The 13,530-nt window shown below is 35.2% G+C and overlaps 1 protein-coding gene across 19 annotated transcripts in view; it reads right to left on the bottom strand.

The window, feature by feature from the left end:
* The window catches only part of CFAP70 (cilia and flagella associated protein 70), a 134,876-nt gene that overhangs the window by 67,405 nt on the left and 53,941 nt on the right, over positions 1-13,530 (bottom strand). For 17 of the 19 annotated variants that reach the window (XR_011524276.1, XM_070566033.1, XM_070565998.1 and 14 more), the window contains 3 exons: positions 8,694-8,864; positions 8,429-8,509; positions 6,756-6,847 (listed from right to left, as the gene is read on the bottom strand). The exons of the other annotated variants lie outside the window; for them this stretch is intronic. Coding sequence is in view for 16 of the 17 variants with exons in the window: in XM_070566033.1 (XP_070422134.1) it covers positions 6,756-6,847; positions 8,429-8,509; positions 8,694-8,864 (344 nt within the window). In the remaining variant the exon portion in view is untranslated. The remainder of the gene's footprint in view (positions 1-6,755; positions 6,848-8,428; positions 8,510-8,693; positions 8,865-13,530) is intronic. 19 annotated transcript variants of the gene reach the window in all.

The following is a 13,530-nucleotide window of genomic DNA, read 5'->3' on the forward strand; positions in this document are numbered from 1 at the left end:
GAAGATTAGGGTATTCAAAAGTACTTGCATACACTGGGAAATTTAGAAAGCCACATACATGCCCAAGACAGGATATATGCTCAGAAAAGACCTGAGAAGACCCTAAGCTGATCTATAGTCTCAGTGCAAGCAGAAAGTAAAAGCTAAGGCAGAATTATAAACAGCCTGGTTAAGTGTTAAAAGAATGGCATGGCACAGAGCCATCTGCAAAGACAGAAAAAGAGATTTTGTTTACTAGTTTGTTTACGTTAAGATACTAGCATTCAACAAAGTCTCAGTCAAAACACTGGCTGAGCACAAGCTACAACTTCAACAATCAAGAACAGCCAACCCCGGGGATCAGGAAAATCTGATTTCCAAAGTTCCCACATTATAGTACCCAAATGGTCAGTTTTAAACAAAAAAAATAACATGTACAAAAAAACATAAAAGTATGGCTCTTTCAAAATAAAAAAGAAACTGACAGAAACCGTCCCTGAAGAAGCCCAGACATTGGACGTGCAACAAAAAGATGTTAAATAAACCAATTTAAACATGCTCAAAGAGCTAAAGGAAACCACAAAGTACTAAGAGAAACCAGGAAAATGATGTATTAACAAAATGAGAATATCAGTAAAGAAACAAGAATTATAAAAATTATAAATAGAAAGTCTGGAGTTGAAAAGTACAATAACTGAAATGAAAAAGTCACTAGAGGGTTCAAGATTGATCAACAGAAGGAACAACCAGAAAACCCGAAGATAGGACAACTGAAATTATCCAGTCTAAGGAACAGAAAGGAAAAAAAAATGAAAAAAAGTGAACAGAGGCTAAAATCTGCAGGATGCCATCAACATACACATACGCATAACCAACATACACCTTATGGGAATTCCAACAGAAGAGACAGGGAAAGGGACAGAAAGAATTTTGAATAAATAATGGCCAAAACCTCCTCAAATTTGATGAGGAGTACACATACGAGAAGCTTGACAAACTCCAAGCAAGATAACCTCAGAGAGATCTACATACAACACATTAGAATCAAATTGTCAGAAGCCAAAGGCAAAAGAAAATCTCAAAAGCAGTGAGAGGAGTGACTTGTCACATAAGATTAACAGATAATTTCAATAATGTCAATAAGATTAACAGATAATTTCCTATCAGAAACCATGGAGGTCAGAAGGCACTGGGGTAACATCTTTAAAGTTCTGAAAGAAAAAAAATGCCAACCACGAATTCTGTATCTGGCAAACTATCTTTCAAGAATGAAGGAGAAATTAAGACAATCCCAGATATACAAAAGCTAAGACAGTCTGTTACTGAGATCTACCCCATAAGAAATGCTAAAGGGAGCCCTTCAAGCTGAAATGAAAGGACACTTGTCAGCAACTGGAAGGTAAATGAAGAATAAAGAACACTGGCAAAAGTAAATATGAAAGCCAGTATTATTGTACTTTTGATTTGTAACTCCTCCTTATCTCTTTTTTTAGAAGGAAAATGCAAAAAAAATTATAAATCTTTGTTAATAGGAACACAATGTATAAAAATATAACCTGTGACAATAATAATATAAAGAGGGAGGAATGGAGACATAGAGGAGCAGGGTATATAGTATTAAATCTAGCTGATAGTATTAAAACCAGGTTGTTATAGGTTTAAGCTGTTAATTGTAATCCCCAAGGTAACCACTAAAAAAATAGCTAAAAAAATATAAAGAGAAGGAAAGAAGAAGGGAATCTAAGTGGTATATTGTAAAAAAAAATCAAATATAAAAAAGGCAATAATGAAGTAATTCAAGAACAGAAAACATATAGGTCATGCAGATAACAAATAGATATGTGGTAGAAGTAAATCCTTCATTAGTAATCACATTAAATGTAGATGGGTTAAACTTTCCTATTAAAAGGCAAAGCTTGGCAGATCAGATTAAAAAAAAAGTACAGCATTCATCTAACTGCTGTCAACAAGATATTCCCTTTAGACATATGGACACAAAGAGGTTGAAACTAGGAGGATAGAAAAAGATATTCCATGTAACTAGTAACCAAAATAGAGCTGAGGAGGCTATATTACTGTCAGACAAAATAGACTTTAAATCAAAAAGGATTATAAGAGACAAAGAAGAACATTATTTATAGAAAAAAGTTTCCAGACAGCAATAAAACATAACAATCACAAATAAATACGTACGTAACAACAGAATCCCAAAATATATGAGGCAAAAGTTGAGACAATTGAAGGGAGAACAAGACAGTTCTTCAAGAATAGAGACTTCGATACCCCACTTTCAATAATGGATAGGTCAACCAGAGAGAAGATCAATAAAGAAACAGAGGACTCACACAACAGTATAAACCAATTAGACCTAACAGACATATACACAACACTCTACCCAACAACCACAGAATACACATTCTTCTCAAATGCACATGAAACATTCTGCAGGACAACCATATATTAGGTCACAAAAAAAGTCAATAAAGTTTTAAAAACTGAAGTCATACAAAGTAGTCATGTGTCACTTAACAATGGGGATACAATCTGAGAAATGTATTGTTAGGCAATTTTGTCATTGTGCGAACATCAGAGTGTACTTACACAAACCTAGATGGTATAGCCTACAACACACCCTGGCTATATGGTATAGCCTATTGCTCCTAGGCTACAAACCTGTACAGCATGTTACTGTACTGAATACTGTAGGCACCTGTAACACAATTATAAGTATGTGTGTATCTAAACATATATAAACACAAAAGGTAAAGTAAAAACATGGTCAAAGATAAAAAATGGTACATCTGTATAGGACACTTCACAGGAATGGAGCCTGCAGGACTGGAAGTTGCTCTGGGTGAGTCAGTGAGTTAGTAATGAGTGAATGTGAAGGCCTAGGACATTACTGTACACTACTGCAGACTTTATAAACATTGTACACTTAGGCTACACTAAATTTATTTTAAAAGTTTCTTTCTTCCATAATAAATTAAACCTAGCTTACTGTAACTTTTCCACTTTATAAACTTTTAATTTTTTTAAGTTTTTGACTTTTGTAATAACATTTAACTTAAAACACCAACAGCTGTACAAAAATATTGTTTCTTTATATCCTTATTCTGTAAGCTTTTTTCTATTAATTTTTTTTTCACTTTTTAAAATTTTTGTTAAAAATTAAGACACTAACACACACATTAGCCTAGGCCTACACAGGGTCAGGATCATAGCTATCACCGTCTTCCACCTCCACATCTTGTCCCACCAGAAGGTCTTCAGTAGCAATAATATGCTTGGAGCTGTCATCTCCTATGATAACAATGACTTCTTCTGGAATATCTCCTGAAAGACCTGCCTGAGGCTCTTCTTGAGGAGTGTCACTCTTTTCAGAAATATGTCCATGGTGGTTTGCTTGGTTTCTTTCTTTCTTTTTTTTTTTAATCATAGATTTGCTTGTAAGCAGATAATGCACCATGAACATTCTTCTCTATTAATGAAAACCTTTTGGTGTTGGGGACAATGTTTTCAAACTTTTTAAGGAGCTTGTTGAAGTCTGCAAAAGCTTCTGCTAAGCCCTTCAGTGTGAATTTTCTTAGGGGTTCTTCTTTTTCTTCTCCTGAAGTTTCCTTTTCTCTTGCCTCTTCTTCAGCTATGTGCTTCTATTTTAGTTTAAGAACTCCTCATTAGTCAATTCCTCATGAACTACTTCTAGGAGCTCCTCAATGTCATCCTCATCCACACCCAGTGTAAAGTTGTCTGCCATCTCAACCACAGCCTTGTTGAGTTGCGCAACCTCCTCATCCTTGGCAAATCCTTAGAAGTCATGGATGAACCTCTTGAGTGTCTTCTTCCAGATGCTGCTCATACACTCCTTGGTGACATCACCCAAAACCCAAGCAAGGTTCTTGATGCAGTCACAGATGTTAGAATCCTTCCAGAATTGCATCAGTGTCTTCTCAGTGTCTTTCTCAGTTGCAGCAATAGCCTGGGAAAAGGTAATCCTCAAGTAGTAGGGCCTTAAAAGCTGCTATAACTTCTGGATCCATTGGTTGGATTAAAGATGTGGAGTTTGAAGGAAGAAGCACTGCTTTGATGTAGGGATGAAGATCACCAATAAAAGGAGGATGTCCAGGACCATTATCAACAATAAGAAAAATCTCGAACGGGATGTTATTCTCCAAACAATACTTCTCCATTTCGCTGGCACAGCAATTCAGGAGGGCATCTTGGAAGAGGAACTGGGTTATCCATGACTTCTTATTGTTCCTGTAGTACACTGGTAGTGTGTGCTTATTGATATGCTTGACAGACCTGGGGCTCTCACTGTGCCAGATCACAAAGGATTTCAATTTGTAGCCTGCAACATTACCCCAAAGGAAGACTATTATCCTGTCCTTAAAAGCCTTGAAACCTAGCATTTACTTGGCCTCCTTACAGATAAAAGCCCTTTCAGGCATCAGTTTCCAGAACAAGGAGGTTTCATCTATGTTGAATACTTGCTCTGGCAGGTAATTTTCTTCCACAATCAGCTTATCTAGAGTTTCCAAAAATTCTTCACCTGCCTTTACAACAGTACTTGCAGACTCACCAATCACTTTCACATTATGTAATGAATAACGATTCTTGCATTGTTTAAGCCACCCAGAGCTAGCAGTAAATTCAACACCATAGTCAGGGCCAGCCTTTTCTTTCAACATCACAAATAAACTTTTTGCTTTGGCTGTGATCATCGTGGTGCTGAAATGGATACACTTCTGTGACAGGTCTTCAATCCAGGTCATTGGAAGTTTCTACATGCCTGATCAAGGCCCTTCTCAAAGTTTTATTAATCTTGTTGCCTTTGATGAAGCCGATCCTTTAACAGCTTCCATCACTTTGTTCTTGTTCTTCAAGATTGTAACTGTGGTGGAATGGGACATGCCTGACTGATGACCAATAATCATCACTGATTTTCCACCTTCGTAGTCCTTAATCACTTTTCATTTCATTTCCGGGTCAATCACTCAATGTAGCCCCTTACTGGCAACATTAGCAGTGGATTTTGTATTCTTGGGGGCCATGATGAACAAAACGACATCAAATTAAACCAAGCATAAGAGAAAAATGACACAATCAAGAGACACAGTAAACATGAGATGTATGAGGCTGCTGCCAGCATAACATGGTATACTGTTTTACAGTAAACATTTTTTTATAAGTAGCAAAACTGTACTCTAAAATTACAATTAAAAGTATAATATAGTAAATACATAAACCAATAACACAGTTGCTGATCATTATCAAGTATTATGTACTGTACATAATTGTAAATATTATACTTTTATATGACTGGTAGAGTAGTAGGTTTGTTTACACCAGATCGCCACAAACACGTGAGTAATGCATTGGGCTACAATATTACAATGGCTACAATGTCACTAGGCAATAGAAATTTTCCAGCTCCATTATAATCTTATGGGACCACCATTGTATATACACTCTGTCATTGACCAAAACATCTTATGTGGTACATGACTGTATCTTTTCTAATCACAATGGAATTAAACTAGAAATCAATAATTGAAGGAAATTGGAAAACTGGAAGATTCACGAATATGTGGAAATTAAGCAACACAGTTTTAAATAACCTAAATATCAAAGAAGATATCAGAAGGGAGATTAGAAAATACCTGGAGATGAATAAAAACAAAAACACAACATACCAAAACTTATGGGATGCAATGAAAGAAGGGCTCAGAGGGAAATTTATAGCTCTAAACACATAGATTAAAAAAGAGAAAGCTCTCAAATCAATAACCTAACTGTACATTGTAAGGAACTAGAAAAGGAGAACAAACTAAACCAAAAACTAGAAGAAGTAAGGATACAATAAAGATTAGATTAAATATAAATAAAACAGAGAAGAGAAAATCAACAAAACCAAAAAGCTGGTTCTTTGAAAAGATCAACAAAATTGATACATCTTTAGGTAGATGGACCAAGAAAAAAAGAACGAAGACTCAAATTACTAAAATCAGAAAGGAAAGTGGGAACATTACTCCCCATTTTACAGAGACAAAAAGGATAGTAAGAGAATACCATAAACAATTGTACATCAACAAATTGGATAAGCTAGATGAAGTGGACAACTTCCCAGAAACACAATCAAAGCACTATGGTACAATATAAAAATAGTTTTTTAAAAATTACATATATTTAGACATAATGTGGTGTGTGTGTGTAATATAGAGGCATTACAACATTACAGAAGGATAAATACTAAGGTGGTAAAAGTGGTTATCACCGGGTGAGTAGAAATCTGAGTGTTTTTGTTTTGTTTTGTTTTGTTTTGCTGAGGAAGATTAGCCCTGAGCCAACATCTGTGCCAATCTTCCTCCACCTTATATGTGCAGGAAGCATGTCCCCCACATATAAAGCATGTCCACTACAGCATGGACAATCAGTGGTTTAGATCTGTGCCTGGGATCCGAATCCAGGAACCCGGGCTGCTAACGCAGAGCATGCTAAACTTAACCACTATGCCATAGGGCTGGCCCCATAAATCTGAGCGTTTTTATGTGCTTTCTTGCTGATCTCAATTTTCTCAAATTTTTTGTAATGGGCACAAACTGCCTTTGTAATAAGAAAACAACAATTAACAAAAGAAACTTCATCTGGAAAAAAATGGAAAACTGTCTGCTGCTTAGCCCGGGGGAAATTACATTTATGGGGACAAAATGACTTCCTTCTATTAATATCTAAATTGTTTTTGCAAAACAAGTATGAGAACCATTGCTACATACCTTCTGGCTAGCTCCTCAGGCATTCGCTTTGGAACCAAAGCTTTGTCCAACTGAATCTCCAATACAATGTACGTTCCTGCTTCTACATATTGCTGTAAAGACATTTTTCTCTAATTTATTCTTTCCAGAAGAACATATTTATTAAAAAATTTTAGCAACATAAGATAATGCTCACAATATTAATAAGTGAGAAAACTGCATATACAACTACATATATAGTGTGATCTCAACTATTAAAACATTTTTTACATAGTAAAACAACTGGAAAGAAAAATAGCAACAGTGGTTATCTTTTTCAGAAAAGGGATTTTATTCTTCGAAACTTGTACCACAGCTGAAGCGCTGTTTAACTTGTTTAATACTTTTCTTGGACTGTTTTAAGTGAATGCCATTCTTTCTCCCACCGAACCTTTCATGAGTCCTGCAGAAATATTCTCACACCCTTCTGATGTTCCCACTCACAGCTTCCTACCACCATCTACCAATTGCAAACTGAAGGTCATTTCTACCCAGATTTTCGCCAGCATCCTAAATATGTGTCCAAAATTGAACTTTTTTCCTCTGTATCAACCTCTCTTTTGGCTTTTCTCTTAATGATTTTGCCATCCTTCCAGAAAGTGAGGCTTGAAACTTGAGTTATCTTTAATTTTCTTCCTCACCACTCCCAAAACTTCCCAATTCTACGCTTTGCCTCTGCAGGTTTCTGACTTTATGACAAGCCCTTCCCTAAATCAAACTGTCATCAACACTCATCTGTACTATAAGAAAAACCTATAAACTGACATCTGAAGCCCCTACCCCAGAAATCTTTTTCACATCTTTGCAAGAGTTCTACCCTGAAGCACACACGAGGCATGGTTTCTCCTCGACTTAAAAACTTTTATTATGAGTCATTTTATTATGAGTCCCTCATCACCTATAGAATGACGCCCAAGCTTTTTAACAAGGCTTGCAAAGTCTTTCTACAACCGGACTCAGCCTCTCTCTTCTTTCTCAACTCCTTTTAGAACCTCTCCTTTCTTTTCTTTAGAACCTCTTCTTTTCTTTTCATTTCTCTGTACCATGCACTGAACTAATTGATGCACCCCGAGTTCTGCTACCTTCTTTGTGCCTTGACTCAAGCTGTTCCCTGGCCTCTTTCCATCTTCATCTGGCAGAGTTCTCTTCATCTTTCACTACTCAGCTCAGATGCCCTCTTTCGTGAAGCCTCCTGAGACTGCCCCATCCTAGTAGCTATTAATCTGTCTCCTTTGAGCCCCACAGCACTTTTATTTGTACCTCTCCTATAGCACTCATCAACATTCTGTATCACAGTTAGCTGTGTGCCAGTCTGTTTTACACCCAGACTATTGAGTGTCCAGAGGGCAGATGAATAAATGCTGCAGATAATGCATCTTTGCATCCCTCCTAGTGTTTAATATGGTAGAATTAATAAAAGACATAAATCTTTAATCCTGGAAAGAACCTTAAAGTTAATCTGGTACCCACTCATTTTAGAGAGTCTCAACGAGACAAAGAAATTTACCCAAGGTCATAAACTAGTCATGGCAAGTGTGGAATGGTAACTCAGATAATGAGCATTTTCCTAAGAATTTTCAACTATACCATACTATCTTGCTCAGTAAAGGACTGATGAATTTAAACTTAATTTTCAATTCTTTTTGCATAGTTACCTGTCCTTCTGGATTGTGGCATAGAGAGGGTTCAACTTCCAAAGGAGTATCTGAGCTCTGAGATTTTATACTAGGTGCTTGCTGAAAGAAAATGAGCACACCTCAAAAACTGAATTCTTACATGGTCTTCACAAGGGCAGGAACAATGATCATTATGTTGCATCAAAATGCAAATGAACTTGAGGCAATTCACCAAAGGAGAAATCAGTGCAAGCTTCTGGAATGTAGCAAAACCAGCAAAATCATCACCTTCTCAAAAACCTACCACATCCCCAGGCTTAGGCTTTCCTTCTATGTCCTTTTCTTTGACTGTTTTATCTTCTTTCAGGTTCTTAGAAATAACTGGTTTGGACAATGGGGAATTAACACCTCCTACTTTATTATTCTGAATCAAATGATGGCCAGTATCCCGGAACAAGCTAAATAAACACTTGGTCTGAAAAGAAACAAAAAAATAACAGATGAAACCATCACAGAAAATTAGCTGCCTGCACTATTACTTAAATTATTAAGAGGAGACCTTTCAACCTGGCTTGATTTTGGTGTCTCAGAACTTGTTACCAGAAAGCTTTTAATTTCTGACACATAGTTCCAAATTAACTTTAAGTGGTAGAATTTATTTCTGTACAAGAAATATTACCTGTCTAATTACTACTTGGCCCATCAATTATAACTGGGAGACTAACACAGGTTTAAAGTTCAAAGTAAAAACTTTGTATGGGAAAATTCAAACTATAGATAAATGACTGGAAAAGATTCTTATAACAATTTTTAATTAAACAACATAGATGAATCTAAATATAATTTATGCTGAGTGAAATCAGCCAGACCAAAAAGAAAAAAAACAAAGGTGAGGAGTGGACAGAGGTGGGATAGAAGGATAACAGGGGACACGAGAAAACTTGGGGGCCAATGGATGTTTTCATTATCTTGATTATGGTGACAGTTTCACAGATATAACCTATGTCAAAAGTTTTAAATTGTACACTGTATGCAGTTTATTATATGTTGGTTATGCTCAATAAAACTGCTAAAAAGAGAGTCTAACAATACTGAAGAAAAAATTGTAAATACCAAATATCACTCGCAATTCTACCACCTTTACCATAATTACTGTATTTCATAGATTTTAAGATACAAACTTTCTCAAATTTTAACATCTGTAGGAAACAAGAACGTTTCATATACACTTATATGAACAATATGTACAATATGTAGTTATTTGTGTCCACCTTCTTTCACTTAGCATGTTTTTTAGGTTCATCCACGTTATAGCATGTATCAGTAGTTCATTCCTTTTTTAAAACAGCTTTATTGAGATACAGTCAGGCTTCACTTAACAATAGGGATACGTTCTGAGAGATGTGTCATAAGGTGATTTTGTCACTGTATGAACATCACAGAGTGTACTTACACACACCTAGACAGTATACCCCACTACACATCTAGGCCATGTGGTACTAATCTTATGGGACCACCATCATATATGTAGTCTGTCATTGACTGAAACGTCATTATGTGGCACATGACTGTATAATTCAAATTCCATATAATTCACTCATTGAAAGTGTACCCAAAATTCAATGATTTGGCATATCACATTATTTGTAACTCATTCCTTTTCACTACTAAATAGTATTTCCTTGTATAGATACACCACATTTTGTTTACTGAGTCACCAGTTGTGGACATTTGGACTGTTGTGAGTTTTTGGCTATTATGAATAATGCTGCTATAAACATTCACATACACGTCTTTGTGTGAATGCAAGTTTTCAATTCTCCTGGGTAGGTTCCTAAGTATGATTTACTGGGGTGTGTGATAAGTTTATGTTTAACAAAGATTTTCTGCATAGTTGTTCTACCAACTACTGAGAGTAGAATATTGAAATTTCTAAGTGTTACTGTCAAATTATCTATTTCTCCTTTCAGTTCTGTTGGATTTTGCTTCATGCATTATGAGATTCTGTTGTTAGGTGTGTATGCATTATAATTTATATAAATATTATTTATAATAATTTATAAACTCTATATTCCTGATTAATTGACACTTTAATCATTATAACATGTCACGCTAAATCTTAGTAATATTTCTTGTCTTGAAGTCTGTTTTGTCTGATATAAGATAGCCACTCAGCTCTGTTTTTCTATTTGCATAGTTTATTTTTTCCATCCTTTTTTTCTCTTTTTTTTGGTGAAGAAGATTTTCTCTGAGCTAACATCTGTTGCCAATCTTCCTCTATTTTGTATGTGGGTCACTGCCACAACACAGTTTGACAAGTGATGTAGGTCCATGCCCAGGATCCAAACTCATTGACCCAGGCCACTGACGTGGAGTGTGCTGGACTTAAGCACTATGCCACAGGGCCAACCCCCTTTTCCATCCTTTTAGTTCAACTTATGTGTGTCTGAATCTAAGGTATATCTGCTTTAGAGAGCATATCACTGAGTCTAGATTTTTTTAATCCAGTCTCATAATCTCTGTCCTTTCATTGGGAATGTTTAGACTACTCACATATAATGTTATTGTTGAAATTAACATTTATGTTTGCCATTTTGCTATTTGTTTTCTATATATCTTCTGTCTTTTTTGTTTCTCTGTTCCCCCTTTAAATGTCTTCTTTTATGTTAAATATTTGTGATATCTCATTTAATTCCTTTGTTTATGTATATGTGTATATATGTGTACCTGAAGATGTGTATATATATATATATATATGTTTATATACATATAGACACATATATATTTGTGTGTATGTATATGTATACACACAATTTTCTTAGTGGTTGCTTTAGGGATTATAATATGCATCTTAACTAATCACTATCTATTTCACATTGATATTAACAATTCTGGTAAAATGTAGAAACTTCACTGCACTATAGTTCCATTCTATCATTTCCCCTTCATGCTACTACTATCATATAAACTAAATCTATATATGTTATAAATCCAATAATATAATTAATGCTGTGTACAATCATGTCTTTCAAATAATTTAAGAATAAAATGAGAAAAAATATATTTCTAAAATCTTTTATATTGTTACATTCAACCATTTCTAATGTTCTTCATTTCTTCTTGTAGGATTCAAGTTAGCAATTGGTGTCATAATCTTTCAAGCTGAAAGAACTTCCTTTAGTATTTCTTGCAAGACAGGTTTGCTAGCAACAAATTCTTTCAATATTTGTTTATTTGGCAATGTCTTTATTTTGCCTTTGTTTTTGGTTGATAATCTTTTCATTCATCACTTTGAATATATTATACGATTGGCTTCTAGATTTCATTATTTCAGATGAAAAATCAGCTGTTAACCATATCAGTGCTCCCCTGTAAATGATGAGCTGTTTTTCTCCTTTTGAATTCATGATTTTCTCTTTGTCTTTCAACAGTTCACTATGATGTGTATATTGTAGATCTCTGTATGTTTACCCTATCTGGCATTCTCTGAACTTCTTGGATACGTAAATTAATGTTTTCATCAAACATGGGATGTTTTCAGACACTATTTCTTCATTTATCTTTTCTGCCCCTTTCTATCTCTTCTCTCTAGGGACTCTCATTACAATTATGTTGGTCGCTCTCCACAAAGATCTCCATTTTAACCAACAGCATCACTGGGCATGGGTGCTTCATCCACTGCTCCAAATCGTGTGAGCCCTCTCTGTGGAAACAAAGTTGCTGGTCCTCACAGCCTAGCCTGCCCTAGTAGAATCACTGCTCTGATGAAGCTAAAGGAATGGAGTGGGGGATGAGGAGTGGTTCAGGAGCAGCCCTAGGCAAGAATGCCTCAAACTCCATAGTTTTTCATGCACTAATACTTCTAATTTTGTTGATGCCTTTGGTCAATTTCCAGAGCGCTGAAATGGCTTTTTGTCGATTTGTCCAGCTTTATAGCTGATTAGGGGGAGAAAATTTGACAACCTCATCATTCAGACATAGCCAGAAATATTTCCTCTCCAATATTTCCTATATATTTTAAAAATTATGATTATATATTTTTTTAAAAGTTGAGATCATATTGAATATAATTTTAAATCCTGATTTTTCACTTAACAGACTATCACATGCATCCTCTCATGTTTTTAAATTTTGCATCAGGATAATTTTTAATGTACACACAAAGAAATCGCTCCTATCATATGAGTATAAAAAAAGTAATGGTAAAAATGTCTGTGTGCCAACTATATCCCTAGTGCTTTACATATTTTATCTCATTCAATATGTAAAACAATTCTGGGAAACAAGCACTGTCTCCATTTTACTGACAAACTAAAGAGAAATTTAGTCACTTGGCCAAAGTCACTCAGTCAGTAAATGGCAGCTCCAGAATTCAAACTAGAGGCTGCCTGACATCAAAGCCCATAACCTTTCAATTACAATATACTGTTTCCCTCAGATTCACCAGAATATTTTCATGCAGTAAAGTTTGGATACTATTCTACTTATTTCCTTAAAATAGATTCCTAGAAGTAGGAGTACTATGGGAAAGGATATAAGTATTTTAAGCTTCTTAATACATACTGACAGAAAATTTTTTTGCAGACACTTGGTACTAATTTATGCTTCTACTGGCAGTGAATGAAAGTTGTTTTACCTATCTTTGCCACCAGTGGGTATTATCATATTTTAAAGAATTGTCTGATTTTACAGGTAAAATAAAATATTTTATTGTTATTTAAATTTGAATTTCTTTGACTATAAATAAGGCCAAATGTTTCTTCTTATATTTATTGGCCATTGGCATTTCTTCTTTTGCAAACTGATACTTCATGTACTTTGCCCATTAAAAAAAAACATGTATTTTTCCTATTGATTTGATGAAGTGCTTTATATTTTAGGAACGGTAGCCATCTTTCTGATATGTATTCAAATATTTTCCCCACTTTTTCAGTTACATGGTAATTTTGTTTATGATGGTTTCTTTCATATAGAGATGATTTCCATTTTTTGATAAGCTAACATCTGCTGCCAATCCTCCTCTTTTTGCTGAGGAAGACTGGCCCTGAGCTAACATCTATGCCCATCTTCCTCTACTTTATATGTGGGACACCTGCCACAGCATGGCTTGACAAGCGGTGCATAGGTCCGCACCTGGGATC

This window comes from Equus przewalskii, chromosome 1 (genome assembly GCF_037783145.1).
Source record: "Equus przewalskii isolate Varuska chromosome 1, EquPr2, whole genome shotgun sequence".
NCBI lineage: Eukaryota > Metazoa > Chordata > Mammalia > Perissodactyla > Equidae > Equus > Equus przewalskii.